We start from the raw sequence: 22,912 nt of genomic DNA, 5'->3' as shown, positions 1-22,912 counted from the left end.
TTGACTTCGAGTCCCAAACACTGGGCACCCCATTATTGTCTTTCTTTAAAATAAAGAAGAACATGGAATTATAAAGCTTGCAATGTTGTTCCGAAGAAGGTACTATTGGAAGTATATATTGGTAATAACACCTTTTTTGTAGTTTTCTATTGTTACCAAAACCCACCTTTCCACAAGTAAGATGACCAAAATGAAGGAGAGGCACACAATATGTCACGTATAGTATTATACCATGAACTCTAGGACTATATATTGGGCATGGTCATCGGGCATCAAGCTAAATCAATTTAATTCACTACTTAATTGCATAAATATATAAATTATTGTATTAATGAACATCAATTTTTGTATTGAGTACACATTTCAATAATGCAAAAATGTAAAAGGTTCATTTATGAGCACATATGAAGTGTTTCAATGTCATCATGTGTTAATACAAATCGGGATCCACGAAACCTAATAATATCACCAATAATCATCACAAAATATATTGTGTATATTGATGATCTCCTATTGTTGCAATAGAACATGACTTACTAGTTTTACATTGTTAACAATATGGGAAGTCATTAATATAGAGTTTGTTATAGAAATTTGAACGTTGTTTAATGATTATTTGACACATGTTAAAAAGAATATCTTTGGATGTGTAAGGATGTTTTTTCAAGTCAAACCTCATACACTGTTTTTTGTTTCCTCTAATAATATCTACTTTTTATTCATTCTCTCTAGTTCATTCATTGCATGTTGTCATTTCTTTCTATAGTCGCGAATGCGGTCGTGTAAGGTTGTGGATGCAATTCAATCATTTACATTGTGTATCCAAGCAAGCAGTAGTAGGAGCTCGCATTTGCAATCATGATTGTAACCAACACTTAATCATATATTAGTTATTAATCCATGATGCTAATGTATGGTCTTGTGTCAAGCTTCAAGAAGTATTTCCATGACTTCATCGGCGCTTAGGTGTAGGGAAAATGGAATGCAATGTGGTTCCTCTTCTAAAATGGATAGGAAAAGGAGTGTGGGTGTAAATGCCTTCTTATATAGACTAGACATCATGTTATGAAGTTATTTCGAAAATAATTTATGAAGAGGAATTGTGCGATAAATAATTTTAGGTTACCATATATTGTCGGCATAACCTCGAGTACCAATTCTAAGGCTATGTTCAAAGGTTTGAGTGTGATATAAGCAGGGAATTCTCGTCCTATAGTGGACATTTCACAATATTAAAGTGTATTGATTCATTTGGGTATCTTCCCAATCTTCCCGATGGTGTCAATGTTCATCCAATTTTCATGTTATTTGTTTAAAAGAACTTCTTAGTTTGGCAATTCACGAAGATTTATCTTCTTCTTCTTCTTTACTTTTTTACTTTTTTGTTTAAACTACGCCATAGTTTCAATTACCAATCCAAAAAGCATATACGAGACATATACATAATGATACAATGTAGTGGCAGGTAAGATATCCCCCATTATGTCATAATTGACACCAACCTCCACCTATGGAGGAAATGAAGATTTATCTTTTATGCCTCATTCACTAGAAAAGTCCATTGGTGCTAGAACTAAACTTTTGGATCGACACAAATTCAAGGTTTCAAACATAAATTATTGGATTAAATTGTGTGTGATAATGCTTGGGTGACACGGATTCTTAAATCTAACTTAGCTTGTTTGACCTATCTTTGATGGAATGCAATGTTTTGGAAACTAGGAGTATGCTAAGGAGTAACCTTAAGAAACAATTCCAAAGGTTAATTTTAATGGTTTAAAGGTATGATAAGTACAATTCTCCATATTCATATTCATATTCATTTAGACTCTAATGTACAATACAATGATCATATTTGGTGGTATGGATTGTTAACAATCTTCCATATGTCTGTTATCCTTCTCATGGGAGTGGTTAAATACACTTAAATCATTCATTTCCTTGATCTCTTAATTAATTTATTATTGTTAGTATTTAATTGTAATTTCATGATCGCATGGCAAAATATTATAACTCATTTAACATGTGGGTCAACCCTTCTTAGAGTAAATATTTGTATTTCTTTGAACATATTATATCTCAATTAGAATGCTTTTATTTGCGTCCACTTTGTGGTCATGACCTCGATGCAATCAATCAAGAAGTTGATTTTGGAAGTCCATAATGACCATGCCTCCTATGCATCTATTTAACATATGCTTCACAATTGTAGATTATTGAGTCAAATCAAATCCAAAATGCACATTACCTTTTTGCATTTCATATTCTCTATATAGTAGGCATACACATGTACCCATCAATTAGAATAGAGTTAGACTCTAGCACGTAAAATGGTGACAACATGGTATAATACCATCCACTTATCATCCACGGAGTCTCTTCCATCGCCTTTAGCGCTTATTCCTCATTGTTTCCATGCATGTGTTCGATGAGGTGGCCACATACCTTTGCTACCTTCAGAGCTTCCTCCACCTCCCGTGGTCAATTGTTGAGGTTCTTAAGATAGTTGATGCCAATAGTCACAAGGCATTTTACGAGGGAATCATCTCCATCATCTTCTTCTATTGGTCAATGCGCTCAATGTTCATAACATGGGTGGTTTAGCACTCGATGTTCATACCACATGCAGTCTAGCACTCAATATTCATAGTGTGGGTGGTCTACATGAATGGATTTATCATCCACCAGATGAGGTTCACGGTGTTGTTGCCTTGGATTATTCTCACAAATTCGTGGGTTGAAGTTAGTCCTTACACGAATGTTTGAGCCTTGGTTGCAATGGTTATCCCGTGATGAGTGATTACTCCCCCATACTTAAGTACTGTGAAAAAGTGACTTCTCCATTGATGATGAGAGTTGGGTCGCGAGAGACAACGATCAAGGGATCCACCCTTGGCAATGGATAGGAATAGTTGGGTGGTTGTTGAGGTGATTGGTTCAATCAGAAGGGATGCGATGATCCATGATAAAGGGAAGTTGGCTTACGATTCCAAAAATGTTTCCATATCAAACTTGACCTTGCACAATAACACCAATTTAAGGTAATGGCATGCTTGACATGTAATTATTGGCTTAGGAATTTGACATCCATTAAAGCACATGCGGTTGTGGGGCAACGCTATGATGTAGCCATTAACATACTAAATTAGTGTATTATCGCGTTGACTTGTCTTTCTCTTCCTATGTTGTGAATGCCATATGTTAGAGGTTTAGAGTTTTGCCTACATGTGAACATTGTGATTGTGCTTTTTAATTCTATTCGGCAATGACATCTATTTGTTAGGGGGTGGCTCAAGTACAAGGTCCACTGTGATATTTGAGAATCTCATGAACTATTCATACTTCGAGATGATATAAGAGTTATTATTCTTCCCTTAAAAATTGCATTGATATGTGTTGATGAACTATTGTACGAGGTATTGTTAGCATAAAGTCTATTGCATATGACAAGCCAATTGTTCTCTCATTTAAGTCTTAACTATTTGTCAACATTTAGTACCCTTAAAAATTTCATAGACCCTAATTTCCAAGCTCCATTCAACATTTCTTCTAACACCAATTTCTGATCATTACCTCATTTTCCTCTCAGCCTACTATCCGACTGCAACCCGCTTTTCGTCTCGCCACTAATTTCCAATCTTGACACACCATTGTCTCTCTCTCTCTCTCTCACACACACACACACACCCCAATTTCCCAACATCTGTCCTACCAAACATAAATTTTACGGCACAAGAACTTACACCGGTTGAGAGCAGATGTTTTTGCTATGGAGGTGATAGGGTGTATTTTGCCGACAGAAATCCTCAAATGTATATTCTTCAAAGCACACAATGTATAGTCTATATAAATTAGGGAAAAGTACCAGGATACCCCTGGAAGTTCGTCTATTTACCAGGATGTCCCTAGAAGTTGTAAATTTACCAAACTACCCCTATGTCCAAAAAATTACACTTTATAAAGTAATTATACACTCAAATCTACAACTTTATAAAGTGTAATTTTTTGGACATAGGGGTAGTTTGGTAAATTTGGAACTTCTAGGGGCATTCCGGTAAATAGACGAACTTCCAATGGTACTTTTCCCTATAAATTATAATCACAAGAACTTAGATATGCAACGGTTTGACTTCGGCTTAACCAGTTTGGCCTTGTCCAAACCAAACCGGCTAAGCTTTAACCGGCTTGGAAGTTCTTAAACTTGAACCAAACCCAGAAATGTTCTATAATACTATAGTGTGGTATTGTTACACCCTCATTATTGCTCATATGTTCTATTTCTCTCTACTCAACTCTCTGCTTTCCATAAACCCCGAAATCATATAATGAAGCCCTAGATCTTTCCATAAAATCTCTGCTTTCCATACAGCTTTGTTATGTAATGGAACCTTAAATCTTTCCGTAAAACCTGATCATGTAACGGAACCCTACGTATGTTTGTTGTTCATGGGTTTTCCCGAGTTCTCCTTTCTCAACTGAGTTCTCGTGGCTTCACCCACCGTCTACAAGGTAAGTTTCTCTCTTCCACTCAAGTGTTCCACCTACTTTGTTTTGAAATTTTCGGTTTGCTTATATAAATAACCCTTCTGTTTGTTTCGTTTAGTGTTTTGGATTAATTTTCTGCAATATTTGAGAAAGATAATTGAAAGGAATAAAATAATCGATACGCCAGCAACATAATTCATTATCAATTTAGATTAATAGTGGATAGGCCTCAATGTTTGGAGTCTCTTAAGAGTGTGATTTTAAGAACCTATAAAAATCTTATCATGGTTATAGATTAATTGCTAATTAGTTTTAATGTCCCAATTTTCTTAAGTGCATGCATTTGCATTTTATAACTTAGAAAGATCACCCTATGCTATTATATAAATGTGGATTAGTTTTAACGTTTTGAGTCTTTTAAGAATACGCATTTGCATCTTAGAACCTACAAAATTTGTTGGTCGAAGGTTCATCTTTCATATCAGCATAATTGTGCTTGAAGAAGCTCATGAAATTTAGGCTTTTTATTTGCAGGGAAATTCCAATTTTTTTTCTCATTGTTTCCATAACGTAAACTTAGACATGTATAAAAGTCCCTCTCACTTGCCAAGAGATGGTGGAACGCATACAAACAACTCATGACTCCCTTATCTTCGAAGACAACGTGGCCTAGCATACAGCTATATCAATGCGGTAGTCCATTGCACCTGATCTGAATAATCCACCATTAACTGAATTGTGTCCATAATTGTATAATCTGAATTTTCTAGAATCTTAGAACAACCTTCGGATGGACTCAGATTTTCACCCTTGCTAGAGCGGATTCGTCAACCTATATCTTGTTGAAAATATTCTTCACTCATTGGTAATACGTAGGGCCAAACAGCTTGATTGGAGGGGCAGCAGAACCGCACTGCATGTGCTTCCAGAAACCATGAGACGGTGAAAAAGACTGTAAGATGATTTAGTCTCCACATTTCCCATATGATAAACATTGTGAGAAACTATCTAGGATCAAAATTTGTTTTCTCAAATGAAAATCTCTTGCACCAATCTGAAGACGTAATCTGGTTTGTTGAAGATATTCTAAAAAAGTAAATAAAATAACAACAAACTAAAGAATCTTGTTATCATTTCATATAAGATTCTCATGTCAGATATATCGTAATTTTTGTCTTCGAAAGATCTCTAGTATAGGTCAATCCAAAATGGAGAGGTCTCCAAAGTGATTGAAGCACCTACAATGGTCGGAGATAATGGCCTTTATCCGTCGATGACAAAGGTGGTGAGGTCGTGATCCGTGGGGCCGGGGCCTATGTGCATGAGAAATTGCTATTGCCTGATCTATTGTAACCCCTTTGTTATGTCTTGGTTGGGATCCCATTGGTCTTGTATCGCTTCATTGACTTGTAGCATTAGTAGGAGTGATGGGACTAAAGAAAGTTGTGATTGTTCTTCTTGGATGAGCTTGTGTGGTTGTACTATTGTCCTTCAACACTTTTCCCTATGTCTCTTGAGTTCTAGCAAGAAAAGTCCTAGGCATATTCCATTACCTTGCGTAACGGGTCAAAGCGTTGTTTAAAGAGGCAATAGTATCTCCCTCTAATTTCATAAAAGACATTGCAATGACAAACATAGCGTTCTTCGGATTCCACTCCTTGATGACACAATTGGCAAATTCTTTCTTCTAAAGGTATTCGTGTATATCAGCCTACCTCAATCTCTAACTGATGTGATGAAGTTCGCAGCTGCCCTATCACTTTGTGCAGTGCATAGGATAGATGTATGTCATATAAGGTGTCTTGATGATGAATCCATCCTCTGATGTGTGTAAGAAGTGTGTCTGGTAGTGGTTCATCTTCGTACCAAGTGATATTTTGGGGCTGATCCATGTTATCTTGTTTTCCAAGTTAATAATATCAGTTTGGATCACTCTATTCTTTTTCACTTTGGTCATATTTAGATGGGGAGAGTCCAAGCTATATTGGAACGGGGGTAATGCATTTATACTCATGCCATGTGACTCGAACCATTGTTGCATTTCAGTATACCAACAATGAATGTCTCCATTTTCAGCCTGTTGTCTTGATGACATAAGTGCCAACCTTGAGTACCTTCGTTTAGGAAGCCCCCAAAGATGTTGGATACATGTCACTGTTTGGAACAATGCCTCGGTGATTATAGGTGCTGCTCCCATCGCTGCCCGAATTATATCATGGGGCACCGATGCTTTGCTCCTTATCATGCGGGCAATCATTGACACCAAAGGCCTCTCTAAATCTTTCCAATGATTTTCTTTGTTAAGACTCGGTCCCCACATTTCTACTCCATAGAGAAGAGTTGGTGTGAGAAGTGTATAAGATAACCACAACTTAGTTTGTGGCTCTTGGAACTGCAAATGTGCACTTTGTCTCTCAAAAGCACCAAGGGCTGCATATTCACGAGAAAGTCGGGCACAAGCAGCCTCTTGTAAGGAGAACATAGGCTCTGTAAATGTTACTCCTAGGTATGTGTAGGAGTGTGTGTATTCCACCTTTTCCTCTCCCAAGAAGAATTCCGTTTTTGATCTTGTTACCCATGCTTGAGTGGTGTTAAACACCATCACTTTAGTTTAATCCATGTTTATTGACAAACCTTTGTCCGTACAAAATAGTTTAAAGGCATTTAGATGTCTTTGTTGTCCCTCCGGAGAGTCAGAAATCAGCACAATATCTAAAGGTAAAGAGGGATGTTTGACGGATCAGCTATTGAGAGATGACGTTCAGCAAACAAGACTGTAGTAGAGATGAGAGTAGAGACACGCAAATCTTTGGTGTACCCAACCGCCTTGATTGGTACACAAGAAAAAAAAGGTTATTATATTAGTTAACCTTACAAAGAAAGTGGCGTGTTCACATTACAAAAAAAAAAGGTGTCCTGTCCAGGTGAACAATGTGTTCACATATACGAATAATTACCTAATTTGTGAACTACGGGCCTTTACACCTAATAACCTCCCACTTAAAGGTCCGATGTGAACATTCAAGTAACTCCCACTAACTGTATGCAATGCTCATGTTGAGCTTTGCCAAGACTTTTAGTGAGAATATCTGCAGGATTATCCTGTGTTTTGATCTTGGTCAATGTGACTAGACCATCCTCCAAAACTTGTCTAATAAAGTGATGTCGCACATCAATGTGTTTGGTGCGCGAATGAAACATGGCATTCTTAGCCAGATACACAGCACTCTGGCTACCACATCCTAACACAGGAGTACTAACAGACATGCCAAGATCTTCACCAAGTCTGCTGAGCCATATAGCTTCCTTTGAAGCTTCTGTAGCTGAAATATATTCAGCTTCAGTAGTACTCAGTGCTACAATCTTTTGCAATTTGGAGCACCAAGACACTGCTCCACCAACAACTGTAAATATATACCCGCTAGTAGACTTACGTGTATCCAAGTCACCTGCCATGTCTGCATCACAATATCCCTGCAAATTTAATGCACCCTTCCCATAGCATAAACATTTTCTCTGTGTACCTTTAAGATACCTGAAAACACACTTGACAGCCTCCCAATGTGCTTTCCCGGGATTAGACATATAGCGACTAACAACTCCCACTGCATAAGCAATATCTGGACGAGTAGCTACCATAGCATACATTAGAGAACCACATGCTGATGCATAAGGAATTCCCTTCATAGCATTGATTTTCATCTCATCCTTTGGACAATCAGCCTTGCTGAGTTTAAGATATGATGGCAAAGGAACTCCAAGGGACTTTGCTTCTGCCATATTAAATCTGTTAAGCACTTTTTCAATGTACTTTTCTTGTGACAAAAACAACAATTTGTCTTTTCTGTTTCTACTGATTCTCATGCCCAAAATATGCTCTGCATTTCCCAAATCTTTCATAGAGAAGACCAATTTCAGTTGATCTTTTAGAGCATCAAGACTAGTCTTTCTTTTCCCAGCTAGCAACATATCATCCACATATAGAACAAGTATGATAGGACTGTCATCGATATCCTTTTTCGTGTATAAACAATGATCTGCATAGCTACGATCAAAGCCTTGAGAAAGCATAAAAGTATCAAACTTCTTATACCACTGTCGTGGTGCTTGTTTTAGGCCATACAAGCTACGTTTTAGTTTGCATACCAAATGCTCCTTGTTAGAGACTACAAAACCCTCAGGTTGTTTCATGTAGATCTCTTCATCAATATCACCATGCAAAAAAGCGGTCTTTACATCCATTTGGTACAACTCCAAATTAAGTATTGCAGTGAGAGCAAATAGCACACGAAGTGTGGTCATCTTCACAACAGGAGAGAAGACCTCTTGGAAGTCAATACCTTCCTTCTGTGCATAACCCTTGGCAACTAATCTTGCCTTGTATTTTGGTTTCCCTTCAATTTCCTTTACCTTATAAACCCACTTATTTGGAAGAGCTTTCCTTCCTTGAGGTAAGGACACAAGATCCCATGTATCATTTGCATATAAAGATTTTATTTCTTCTTGCATTGCAAGCTCCCACTTACTGCTAAGTTCACATGACATTGCCTCCTTATAAGTAAGAGGTTCACCCTCATCTGACAACATGACATAATGCAAAGAGGGGTCATATCTATATACTTGCCTCCTTGAACGATTAGACCTACGTACCCAATGATCAGTATTTTCTGGGATTGGTTCTAAATCTGGAGGAAAATCATTTTCAGCACTTTCTGGCTGTTGCGAACCATGTCCAGCATGTTGTTCGACATCTATATTTTGTTCTTCAGTACCTTCATCTCGTTGACCAATACCTTCATGAGCATCTCTTTGCTGTCCAACTTCTTCTGGCTCAAAGATAACCGGTGGACCATCATATTCAACCTTTGGTATAGCATCATGAGGTTTATTTTCAGATTTTGTGGATGGCTGTAATTGCTGAAATGTAACGATCTTAGAGTTCCCAACAGAGGAACAAGCATTTTTCAGCAATTTTTCTTCATTAAAAACAACATCCCGGCTGCGTACAATTTTTCTGGACTGAGGTAACCAAATCCTATAGCCCATTTCACCTTCATCACCATAGCCCATAAAAATGCCCATGGTGGACTTAGCATCGAGCTTATTTCTCAGCTCACCCTAAACCCTAAACGCATCACAACCGAAAATTCGTAAATGGTCATATGAAGCTGGTTTGCCAGACCAAACCTCCTCAGGGATTCCATTTTTTAAGGACTTGTTGGGAGAACGATTACATATATGAACCGCGGTTTTTAATGCTTTTCCCCAAAATTCATGAGGGAGATTAGCTGTGGACAGCATGCATCATACTCGCTCACACAAGGTCCTATTATACCTTTCTGCCACCCCATTTGATGAAGGGTTATATGGAGCAGTAAGCTCTCTTTTAATACCATGTAAGTCACAATAAGACTTAAATTCTGCAGATGTAAACTCACCCCATTATCTGTTCTGAGACATTTCAGTTTTGTCCCTTTTTGAGTAGTCACAAATGCATGAAAAGATTTAAATGCATCAAATGCATCACCTTTTCTTTTCATCAAGTACACCCAAATCTTCCTAGAATAATCATCGATAAAGGAAATAAAATATGCAGCACCGCCCAAGGAATTTACAGGCATGCTACATACATTAGAATGCACCAAATCTAGCACATTTGGTTTACGAGAGATACCAGAATAATAAGAATTTCTCACTTGTTTGCCAAATAGACAATCATTACAAAAAACCAGCTTTGATCCTTTAACATCAAATCTTTTTAAAGCAGAAAGGACTTCAAGTCCTTTTTGGCTCATATGTCCTAATCTCTTATGCCAAAGCTCTAAACGAGAGTCGAATTCAGCAATAGCAAGAAACTTTCCAGGTAAAGCTTTGCATTGCAAAAAGTACAGAGTGCCCTTTTTGCAACCTTTCACAATAACCATAGATCCTTTCTTTAGTTTCCATAATCCACCACCCAATAATGTGGTGTAACCATGCAAATCTATCTGTCCTACAGATAGCAAACTTTTCTTTATGCCAGGTACATACCTAACATCTTTGAGCACAAGCTCTTGACCATTATCCAAAGACAAGTGTATGGTTCCAATACCATCAATATTGCAAGCACTATTGTTACCAAGATAAACTTTTCCATAACTGCCTGCATCAAATGTGGTAAAGCACTCCAAACATGGAGTAACATGAAAAGAAGCCCCAGAGTCTACTATCCATGTCTGTGTCAATCCATCATCGATTGACAATAAAGCATCAATAACATCTATTTTGGTGATTTGCATGTATTGAACATGAGCTATAAAGGCATCACCTGTAATACAAAGTACATCACCATCTTCACCAGATAGGTCTTCAATGATAACATTTGAAGCCATATTAGCTTTCTCTGTTGTATTAAACTTATCCTCTTTGTTTTTCTTCTCTCCTACATTCTTCTTCCTTTCTAGTTCCATCTTCCAATATCTACAATCAGGTTTCTTATGACCTTTACGGCCACAATGATAGCAAGTGATATCTTGCTGTTTTCCTTTCCCTCTACTCTTACTTCTATTTCTTTGTCCTACATTTGGGTTCCTCTTATCATATCTCCCCCTAATATTGTATGCTGAACCACTACCTTCTCCGCTAGATTGTCTTCTAATCTCTTCACTGAGAATAGAGCCCCGCACACCATCGAAGGTCAAGGTGGGGCTATTAGATAGTGAAACAACTAATGTTTCCCACGAATCTGGTAAAGTCATAAGTAGGAAGATAGCTTTGAGCTTGTCATCAAAAGCTGGTAATCCTGAATCTTGTAGTTGGGAGAGAGTACCTGTGAATAAAGATAGATGCTTTGTTGCACCTTTCGACTCATCAATCCTCATACTGGCAAGTTTTCTCATCAAATGCACCTGATTCACAGGAGTAGTATTCTCGTAAGTTTTCTTAAGTTTCTCCCAAACTTGATGGGCAGTAGTCAAGCCCTTTACATCTACAAGAATTTCATCAGAAACAACCATTTTAATATATGTAATGGCTTTCTTATTCAGAGTGTTCCAAGCATCATTTTCCATGCTCTCTGGTTTCTTTTCTACAAGAGCATCTTCACAATCTCTTAGAAAGAGGATGCCCAACATACGCTCTTTCCACAATTCGAAACCTTTTCCATCAAATCTCTTGATTTCAAAGAGGTTTTTCACTTCAGCTGAAGTGGAGGCCATTGCTCCCAAGATTTATGACAGATGCCTTCATAAATTGAGCAGAATACCAATAGGAAAGGGTCTGACAGATTTTTTATTTTTTTTATTTTTATTTTTTAAATCTGTGTTTTCTGCTGATTCTGAATCTAAAGAAAAACAGCAAAGTAGAGGAAAGAGATTTGGCTCTGATACTAGTTAAAGGTAAAGAGGGATGTTTGACGGATCAGCTATTGAGAGATGACGTTCAGCAAACAGGACTGTAGTAGAGATGAGAGTAGAGACACGCAGATCTTTGGTGTACCCAACCGCCTTGATTGGTACACAAGAAAAAAAAGGTTATTATATTAGTTAACCTTACAAAGAAAGTGGTGTGTTCACATTACAAAAAAAAAAAGGTGTCTTGTCCAGGTGAACAATGTGTTCACATATACGAATAATTACCTAATTTGTGAACTACGGGCCTTTACACCTAACAATATCATCAACATATAGTAATATTTGTATAGCTATACTTGCTAGGGATGCTCCCAAACCCCCAAATCTCTCTATGTAATGTGATACCTCATCTATATAGAGACCGAAGAGAGTGGGTGATAAAGAAAAATGAGAAGGCACATCTGTTCAGTAATATACATTGGTATGTCACAACTGGAGGGAGAAAATACAAAGATCGCTTATTTTTACATGAGGAGAAAGTTCCTCTTTATAAAGGCCAAGATATGGCCGTTGGGCTAACTAGCTGTTGGAAATAACTAGCCGTTATAACTTTTAAACATTCTCAACACTCCCCCTCAAGATGGGCGAAAAATATCCACTAAGCCCATCTTGTCACACAATCTAGTAAGACTTAACTGGCCCAAGTCCATTTGTAAGACAATCTGTGACTTGTTCAGTAGAAACACGACTCAATTTTAATATTCCATTATCAAGCTTTTCCTTGATAAAGAATCTGTTGATTTCAATGTGCTTGGTCCTATCGTGCTGTACCGGATTGTTGGCAATGGTGATTGCTGACTTATTGTCACACCACAATATCATCTGATTTTCTTGATTCACCTTTAGTTCTACTAGGAGAGTTCTCAGGCATAACATCTTTGCAACTCCTATAGCAATAGCTCTATACTTTGCTTCGGCTGTTGACCTTGCTACTACTGATTGTTTCTTACTCTTCCAAGAGACAGATTGCCTCCAACAAACATGCAGTATCCTGATGTGGATTTCCTATCATCAGCACAACTAGCCCAATCAAAATCACAATAGCCCTCAATGTTAAAATGACCATGTTTTCTAAAGATTAATCCCTTCCCCGGGGCACCTTTGAGATATCTTAGAATATGGTACACTACATCCATATGATCTTTCCTCGGATCATGCATGTAGCGACTTACCACACTTACTGCAAATGAAATATCTGGCCGGGTGTGAGTCAAATAAATCAGCCGACCTACCAATCTTTGATACCTTTCACGATCAACTTTCTCTCCTGAAAGTTCAATTAGCTTGATCTTTTGGTCGATTGGAGAAGCTACGGGCCTACAACCCAACATTCTAGTTTCTGTGAGAAGATCTAATACATATTTTCGCTGATATAGAACAACTCCTTTTGCTCCACGAGCTACCTCAATTCCAAGAAAGTATCGTAGCAATCCTAGATCCTTCACCTCAAACTCTTTACCCAATTGCACCTTCAGTTGGGCAATTTCCCCTTCATTGTTACCCGTGATAATTATATCATCCACATACACAGCAAGTACTGTAGTATGCTCCTTGTGTTGTCGAAAAAACACTGTATGGTCTACATTTGTCTGTTGGTATGCCACACCCACCATAGCCCTTCTTAACCTGTCGAACCAGGCTCGAGGAGATTGCTTTAGTCCATAAAGCGACTTCCTTAGTCTGCAAACCTTACCTATTGTTTGAATTTTACCAAAACCTGGGGGGACATCCATGTACACTTCCTCCATCAACTTTCCATGAAGGAATGCATTTTTTACATCTAATTGATGTAATTTCCAATCCTTATTCACTGCTAAGGAAATAAGCGTTCTAATAGTGCTCATCTTCGCCATAGGTGCAAAAGTCTCATCGTAGTCAATGCCATATGTCTGACTATATCCTTTAGCCACCAATCGTGCCTTGTATTGATCTATTTTTCCCTCTGGGGTCTGTTTTATTGTAAACACCCATTTGCACCCAACCGCCTTCTTTCTTGGTGGTAGTGACACAATCTCCCAAGTTTTGTTCTTCTCAAGAGCTCTGAGTTCTTCTTGCATGGCTGCTTTCCATTTTGGGTCTTCTTTAGCAACCTGCCAACACTTGGGTAAAGTGACAGAGTCTAATGATGCATTGAATGCTCTATGTGTAGCTGATATGTTAGAATAAGAGATAAACTGAGCAATATCATGAGGAAAACCATAACGATCAGGAGGGACTCCTGCATTACTGCGAGAGGTCCTCCTAATCTCTATAGGAGAAGGAGAGGAAATCATATCACTTGTGATTTCTGGGTTTGGGAGTTCTGTAGGTATTTCAGAAGTCGAGGCAAGTCGGGACATGGAACTTGATGGCACATGTGGCACTGAAGATGTGTTCATATTTCCTTCTTTTTGCCTCCTCTTCCTTGTATACACCTTTAGCTCCCCCTCAGCTTGAGTCCCAACACATATAGGCTCCTCGTCTTCGTTTCCTTCTTCTTCTGTATCGCCTACGCTCACTTGTTTCTCAGCTGATGTAGGGATCAGTAAAGGAATTGATCCTATTTTTAGCAACCTCTCACCATTATCTCCTTCCCTCATATTTTCAGTCTCAATTAAGTCATCAAAGGGTGAAGTTACCCCTTGTTTATAATATGGCTCTGACTCTCTGAAATGCACAGCCATGCTCACAAATAATCTCTTCTTTACTGGACTCCAACAAACATAGCCTTTTTGTGTGGCAAAGTATCCCACAAATACACATTTTACAGCTTTAGGATCAAGTTTTCCTACAGATGGTCTACTGTCCTTTACAAAACGCACACATCCAAACACCTTCAAAGGAAGGGTTCCAGACTTATTGCCTTGCAACAACTCACATGGAGACTTCCACTCCAATACTCTAGAGGGCATTCTATTTATCAATGTGGCAGCCGTCAAAACTGCCTGTCCCCACAATTGCTTTGGGACATTCATAGAAATCATCATGCTTCTCGTTACCTCTATAAGATGTCTATTCTTCCTCTCTGCTACTCCATTTTGTTCTGGTGTATATGGGCATGTAGTTTGATGTTGTATTCCTTGATCTGAGAGGTATGCCCTAAATGTCATGTTAGCATACTCTGTTCCATTATCAGACCTCAACACTGTTACTACTGCACCATATTGAGTTTTAACTGCTCTATGAAAATCTTTAAAACAAGCAAATACTTCATTTTTTTTCCTCATCAAATATAACCAAGTCACACGAGAGAAGCAATCAATGAAAGAGACAAAATATCAATATGCATTAATAGAACTTGTGGAACATGGTCCCCAAACATCGGAGTGTATTACATCAAATGCATGGGAACTCCTATGACCTGAACTAGCATATGAGCTTTTAGTAAGCTTACCAAATTCACATGCATCGCAAACAAGTTTTGTTTTATCAGCCTTTCCAAAAAGGTGTGGATACACTCGACTCAAAACTCCATAAGAGGTATGTCCCATATGTTGGTGGTAAAGTATCAACAACTCCTCATAACTCATTTTAGATCCCCTTACATCTGTTCCCTCTACCATAGATGCTAATGCTGAATCCAGCCCTTCACGATCCAAATACCATAGTCCATTATGCCATGTGCTAGTCCCAAATCTCCAACTTGTCCCTTTCTCCTGGAATATCACCTTTATCACCTTGGGAATATCAAAAGAAACAACATAGTTTAGTTGGTGTATGATAGAACTTATGGATAAAAAGTTTACTGGGAAAGGAGCATGCAACACATTAGACAATGTCACAGAGTCGGTACATTTTACTATACCTATACCCACTACAGGTTGTGTTGTACCGTCAGCAATTTGAATGCTTTCTGGCATTGATAAGTCAGTATACGAGGAGAATTCACTAGTATTACCTGTTACATGACTAGATGCACCAGAATCAATTATCCATTCTGGTGTAGAGGCAAGAGTATTTGTGTTGCTAGTACTTGTGGTTGAATAAGCATAGGTGGCAATGTTACCTCTTGACATGAATGAAGTATCATCTGCGGCTCTTTGCTTCCTCCTAAGTATTTCTAAGAGAGCTTGATCCTCTTCGATGAACACCACCTTAGTTCCTTCCTCTTCTTTTGTTACCATCAAGTTTGCTTGGTGACCTCCTCTTGCACCTCTTCGGCCCCCTCGACCACAACCTCATGTTGTAATACTCTCATGTTGTTTCCTCACCCAGCATATGCCTTTTGCAATTTCTCCCATATCTCCTTCACACTTAAAATTCCATCAACTGTTGTGGTGATTGATGGAATCATGGAGTTGAGAAGCCACGTGTACAAAGACATGTGGGTAGCTCTCCATGCTTTCCATTCATTGCTTGTTGTGACAAGAGGTTCTTTCTCTTCTCCTGTTAGGTAGCCGTCAAGGCTTCTCCCTGCCAAGGCACCTATAATCCGACGCGACCAGCTCAAGTATGTGGCTGGTTCATCGAGTTTGAACTCAATTGGGAGGAGTTCAAGTCGGGGTTGTGGTTGTGTTCCTGTCACACCTCCAGATGCTACAATCTCAGCCTGCTTCATGTATTTCAACAATGTTTTCACCTCATCCTCGTTCAATTTTGAGAACACCTCATCCATCTTCTCAACTTGGCCTATCTCTGCTCTCCTCTTCTGACTTCTTTTCTCAAGTCACCTCTCAATCACATAGCAATGTCATCCCAAATGAAAAAAAATCCCCCTTTCCTCTCTTGGATGCTAGGACAGTGCTGTTCCAAACGCTGTCATACCAGCAGAAAGGTGGATCTAGGGTTTTGCAGAGGGGCGGATCTATGCTCTGATACCATAAAGAAAAATGAGAAGGCACATCTGTTCAGTAATATACATTGGTATGTTACAACTGGAGGGAGAAAATACAGAGATCGCTTATTTTTACATGAGGAGAAAGTTCCTCTTTATAAAGACCAAGATATAGCTGTTGGGCTAACTAGCTGTTGGAAATAACTAGCTGTTGGGCTAGCCGTTATAACTTTTAAACATTCTCAACAGGTGATAGTGGGCATCCTTGCTTCACTCTGATTTTGCCAACCACAACCCCTGACAAACCCTTGGAAGATTGCACTTTTCCTGACATGGATTCATAGAGTGCATAGATTCCCCATTGCATATTTGTATGAACACCAAGGGCTTCTAGCTGTTGCATAAGTCAAGAACGTGGCACAATGTCAAAGGTCACTTGTGTGGTAGGTTGCCTCTCATTAAACATTTTCCATGCACTTTTACGTTCCTGTCCTAGAAACAAGTGATACAAATGATCTTCAAATTTAGCTAAATACAATCTCTTCTTCTTCCTTACGAGGTGTTGGAAGGTTGCTCTCGCTTGTTTGTGTGTATAAATGCCTTGAGTTACTCCATGCTGCAAGCATCTCCTTGTATCACAACATTCCTCATCTTACCAACTATTTTGTAGTACTCTACCAAGTGTGGGGGGATTGGCCGTTGTGTGGGGAAAGGCACTTGTGGCGGCTTTATGCAATGATTTTGACAACCCTTGGGTAACCTCATCAAGGTGTGCAAAAGGATCCAAATCTAGCATGCCATTGTACACTCCACAACTATAAACATAAATTGTCGCGCGAGTAAATTGATGCTTAGCCGGTCGACTCTCCTTAGCATATACATCCCTTGTGCATCCAACCTTTACCTCGAAGTGTAGATATGCATGATCTGCTGCCAAGCCAATAGGTCTACCCAATATAGTGAACTCGTTTATTTCAGTTATAAGAGATGGAGATCCCATTAGATAATTAACTGTGCTTGCACCTCCTTTTGGGTTCCAACATGTCAAAGCATCCGATCCAGGCCATTGTGACAATGTATTGTATATCACCAATCCATGTGCCATATTCAGTTATAGCACTCATATCTTGAGCTTGTCGCTTCTGCCATAAACAGTCTCTTTGGTGTCAAACATAGTTGTTTGTTCATCCTTAGTTTATGCATTAAAGTCCCCTAATAGTATTATGTCCCCCATAGTAGCAAATTTTATGATATCATATAATGGTAGATATGGTGGGTGCAAACCTTGAGTAGGCAGGTGGAAAGTAGCAAATTGCAATATATAGCTCCCTAAGATCCCCTCTTTTGATTCGTATCCACATGTAAGGTGCATCCACGTCCTTATACACAACATGCACTCTATCATGGAGCTCCTTTTTGTATAACACAGCCACTCCTCTAGTGCCATATAATGTCATACGGTTCTCTTTTTTGTAATAATGACCTTACCATCTCTATATACAGCCCATTTTACTTCCTCTTGCATCAAGCACTCGTGGCATGTTTTCTTTGCAGTGTGCCACTTGGGCTGGAGTGAGATCATCATCTAAGTATATTTTCTCACAATCGAGTGCCCTTCTTTTAGATAGGAAAACTTTGAGAGAGAGAGAGAGAGAGGAGTTTTTATCAGGTTCTCTTCCATAGGACCAACTCTTTTCATGGCCTCTTTGTTGAATACCCGGCAAATTTGCGCAAAGGTATCCTGGTATGTATGTTGTAACACCCTTGGAGGAGGGTTATTACTTCTTTTTCTGGTTATGTCATCGTCATTCTGAGTTTTTGCAGGTATAATATCCTTGTTCGCAAAGGAGTGCAATGCTCCTTCCACTCCAAATTAACCACTGAAGCCTCTGTAGAAGGTATCAGAAACCATCCATAACATCTTGATGATGAAGTGGACAATTTAGGTTAGATTAGAAAAGCATATTTGTTGTAGGTTTCCTAATTATATTGTTTAATAGTAGAAACTTCACTACATTTCAAGCATTTGAGACTAGGGAAATGATGTCAAATGTGACAACTTCATTGCACTTACATTCAATATTATTTTCTGAGAGAAAAAAATCATAGTTACCGCAAATCAATTATACAGAGAGGCAAGTCTTGAGTACAATTTGCATAGAGACCTACCAAAAAGGAAATGCTATTGGCTCTTTACGCAAATTTGATTAAAAACGTTGTTGTCTTATGAGCTGAAAAGCAAATTTCAAGTATGTGATTGTGCAGAAAGAAGACTATAACCAAAGCACTTTGTGATACATATATTGTAGGCATGTCAAAGAATTCTGGGATAATAGGCAATTAAATGTATCATGGATGAAGGTCATGAAAAAAGATGGAAGTTGTATGAGCATCACAGTTTTAAATTTTGTATATGTGATAGGCTAGACTTAACTACAGAGTACTATAATCTGTAATGAACAAAGACAAACTTTGGTCCCCTTTTATGGCTGCTTCATCCAACGGTTCTATGATAAAAATAACGTAGTACTGATTGTGCATCATGCAATTTATTGGAGATATTAGAGTCATACAATATGGGGGGTGTCATATCATCAAAAGTAAATGGAGGACTTTTTCCTGTCATATATTATATGTGTTTTTGGGTACAAGATTCAAGCATTGGCTAATTGGATTTTGTCTGTGTGGAACAAGGTCCAAAATATTTGAACTGGGTAAATGGCGGAGGATGGGTTCATAGACTTGCAAATGTTGATCCATCATCCATTGTGGAGATCGGTGCTGTGGTCCATGCACATGTTCGAGTGGGTGCTGATTCACACATTGGCTCAGGGTCTGTCTTGGGACCTCACATCATTATTGGTTCTAATTCAAATATTGGGTAAAATTATTGAAATTTCTTCTAAAACAATTTTGTTTTGGATAGAATAACTTTGGTGTCAATGAATTTATAAGAGTATGTAAATTGGAAAAGGAAAATATAAATATTATTTCAAGGAAGAGCTAAGGCATCTAATAGTTAGAACGATGATATAGAAATTTGATCTAATCAGACTGAATTGTGGATACATCCTGTTGACATATTTTGGTAGTGATGTGTGTGAACACATTTAGGACAATAATGTGTGAACACACTTAGGACAGTGATGTGTGTGAACACACTTAAGACAATAATGTGTGTGAACACACTTAGGACTACAGGGGCATTTTTTCCCTCTATAGGAGGTTTTTTACCCGTCTAAAAATACTCTTACAACCCAAAGTGGTTGAGCTTTTTGGGATTCAAAGCAAGAACCCAACACATCCTATAGGTATCCAGCGCATGCTAATGTGGGCTTGCTTGCCTGAAGTTGAAGTTTGCCAAGATGTATCTTGATGTGAATGGTTGTAATATATAGATGTAGGTCAAGATATATAAGTCCTTGGTACAACTAGCTATAATGTTAAGCAAGTAAATAATCAAAGGTTAAGAAACAAACTATCCAAGTAAAGTTGCCAGAATTATATCAATATTATATGAACTAATGCGAATATAAGAAACCTGATTGAGGAGACAAAATCAATGTAATTGATGAGGTCCAAAGATATCTGTTATAGAGTGACCCAGAATGGATAGATTGTTGAAACAGGAGAATGTTATAACGATTCTTACAAGGAAATAAAGAGCAATATTTGTTACATTTGGCTGATATGACATCCAAACCCAACCTACCAAGTTAGTTGGCTGATACAAAAATTTCAGTTTTGCTTTTCTGCAGTGTTACATCTTTGTTAGAAATTGGTTTTTGATTATATGAGAAAATGTAGCCTTCACTCTTTTATCCTTCAATTCCATGTTTTCAAAAACTTATTGGAACTTAAAACAGATTGCATCCAGAGAAGCACTGCTAAACATATGGAAAGTACATGATTTAAATGGAATGCATAACGCACGCTGCAAACATATTATTTGTATGCTCATAGGAATGCATGGGGAAACACATTGCAAAAGGATTATTTGCATGCTGGGAGTAGCTGTCTTTCTAATAAATCTGATGAAGTAATCAAAACATATATTTGTTTAGGATCATCATTTTTATGTATTATTTACCTACTGTTTCATGTAAAACACATGATTTTGGAGAGCCCCACATCATACTGAATGCTATATCTTTATATTCAAACTATAAGTTCGTTAGCAGTTAACTAGGAAGAAAACTGTGGAGTGCAAATGATTTTAAACTATATTTTCGAAGTGTCTTGCTAAATTTGACATGGAAATACTTTCTGATAGGTACAATGTGTCATTACAAAATTGTTCTATTGGTGACCACTGTGTTATTCACAATGGCGTTTGCATTGGCCAAGATGGTGGGTTTAAATCCTCTTCTAGTGCTTTGCATATGCCGCTATGTCTCACCCTCTCTCTCATCCATACATGCATATATTTAGATATTTGCTTGCATGCACACATTTTAAATTCCTTCGACTTGAATGGAGACCAGAAGGTAATGGGTTCTACTAACTGCAGTATGCACTATCATTTGGTAATTATCGAGTTTGTGATTATAAAAATATTGGTTATAACTAGGGTATAAACACTCTATGATAAGAAAACAAGATTTCCCATGTGACAGGATTTGGTTTCTATGTAGATGAGGAAGGAAAGATGGTAAAAAAACCTCAGGTCTATCTTTACTGTTTAATATTAGGATCCATGACCGTTTATTATAATAACAAGATTGGCTGAGATCTGTCTTTATAGTTTGTACTGGGATTCATTAGCTCTTATCATAATCAGATGGTTGAATACAGATACTTGAAGTGAAGATTGGGGATAATGTGGAGGTAGGTGCCAATTCCTGTATTGATAGGGGAAGGTAAGGAAAGACATGTTGCATGTATAACATCCATAACTTATGTTAGAAACAAAATATTTGGGGTTGTCTTTTATTGCCAGTTTCTGTAGAGCACCAATTATAATTACTCTGTAATGATTCAATTTTGATTTACTGTAGTTGGCGAGCTACAAGCATTGGCGACAATACAAAAATTGACAATCAAGTTCAGGTTCAATGTTTATAGAGGTTTAAAAACATAGAAGTATGCAAACTAACTTCACATTCCTAATTCAGATTGGACATAATGTGGTTATTGGGCATTCTTGCATGATTTGTGGACAAGCTGGAATTGGAGGCTCTGCCACGTTAGTTGCCTGTACTATTTTTTTTCTATAGTTTATATTTTACTAATCCATTTGAAGCACTGAGCTTCATGCTAATGATTCATGCAGAATTGGTGATTACGTGGTTTTGGCTGGAAAAGCTGGTGTTGCTGATCATGTTTCTATAGCTTCTAAAGTATTCATTTTCAATATATGCAGAATGCATTTTATTAGAGTTTTAAGTAAAATGTGAAGAGCTGAAACAAAATCGATGTTAAGGATCTGAAATAAAGTGCATGTTAAGGAACATAAACAAAATACATTTTTGTCACAGGTTCGAATTGCAGCAAAGAGTGGGGTTACTCGCAGCATTACTGAGCCAGGAGATTATGCCGGATTTCCAGCAGTATGTTGTATGGTCACTACTTTATGTTGTAGATTTTCTGTTCTATAATTAATGCATTATTTGGGCAATATGACTCCAGGTGCCTGCAAAAGAGTGGCGAAAAAGCGTAGTTACATTCCACAAGCATGGCTGTTCTATGAAGTGAAAAAAACAAGAGTGGAAATTCAGTCTAATATTTGGGGTATTATTATTCCTTTGTTTTCTAGAAGTTTTTTTCTGTTCTGCTATTAAAGAGAAGAATCTTGTGTATGCTTTTGAACAGAGTTTTAATTTGTGATTATTTACCATGTGCATGCACACTTCTCATAATGGTGGGATCATTTTAGAATGTGTCGAATGTTTGGAACCCAAGTTAAGTAGTAACCATAATTTGTAGAGATTAGAGCTCCCCAAGGCTCAGGCAGCTTGATGAGAATCCAATGTTTATGTTTTTTCTATTTGCACCAGAAGATCAGCTTAAGGACATTTCTATTTCCATTGCTCATGTTTTGGACTAGACATGAGCTTTTGCAAGTCTTGCATGATTTGCAATTTTAAATTGGATTTCCCAAACAATTATTTTAATTCATAAATATTAACAGTAATTTAGTATTTTCCACAAATCAAATAAGCAATTGCAGCTCTTAGAATCCAATTAAACAACTCATTGCATACAGCAAAACATGTTTTAGGTGCGCTATCATGAAAAGAAAAGATAATGTAGAGTGTGGGCACACAAGAATTCTCATTTTCCT

The 22,912-nt window shown here is 37.9% G+C and overlaps 1 protein-coding gene across 4 annotated transcripts; it reads left to right on the top strand.

The window, feature by feature from the left end:
• Positions 1-4,247: 4,247 nt before the first annotated feature.
• LOC147859420 (putative UDP-3-O-acylglucosamine N-acyltransferase 2, mitochondrial) lies at positions 4,248-22,771 on the top strand. 4 transcript variants are annotated; one of them, XM_087326394.1, is made up of 13 exons: positions 4,248-4,509; positions 18,299-18,373; positions 18,454-18,527; positions 19,324-19,510; positions 20,903-20,979; positions 21,246-21,295; positions 21,424-21,488; positions 21,627-21,678; positions 21,744-21,814; positions 21,902-21,968; positions 22,107-22,185; positions 22,258-22,359; positions 22,441-22,771. In XM_087326394.1, exons 2-13 carry the CDS (start codon positions 18,327-18,329, stop codon positions 22,446-22,448), a joined length of 879 nt encoding a protein of 292 aa, XP_087182520.1. In that variant the 5' UTR covers positions 4,248-4,509; positions 18,299-18,326; the 3' UTR covers positions 22,449-22,771. The 4 variants fall into 4 exon arrangements, with proteins under 4 accessions (XP_087182520.1, XP_087182519.1, XP_087182521.1 ...); XM_087326393.1 differs by having other exon boundaries at positions 21,246-21,280; positions 22,258-22,771; XM_087326395.1 differs by having other exon boundaries at positions 22,107-22,178; positions 22,258-22,771.
• Positions 22,772-22,912: the final 141 nt, after the last annotated feature.

The sequence above is a fragment of the Azolla caroliniana genome, unplaced genomic scaffold, assembly GCF_043228905.1.
Source record: "Azolla caroliniana isolate FFs.n. ecotype wild unplaced genomic scaffold, voAzoCaro1.0.p SCAF_10, whole genome shotgun sequence".
NCBI classification, from domain to species: domain Eukaryota; kingdom Viridiplantae; phylum Streptophyta; class Polypodiopsida; order Salviniales; family Salviniaceae; genus Azolla; species Azolla caroliniana.
This window is presented reverse-complemented; position numbering and strand designations above follow the sequence as displayed.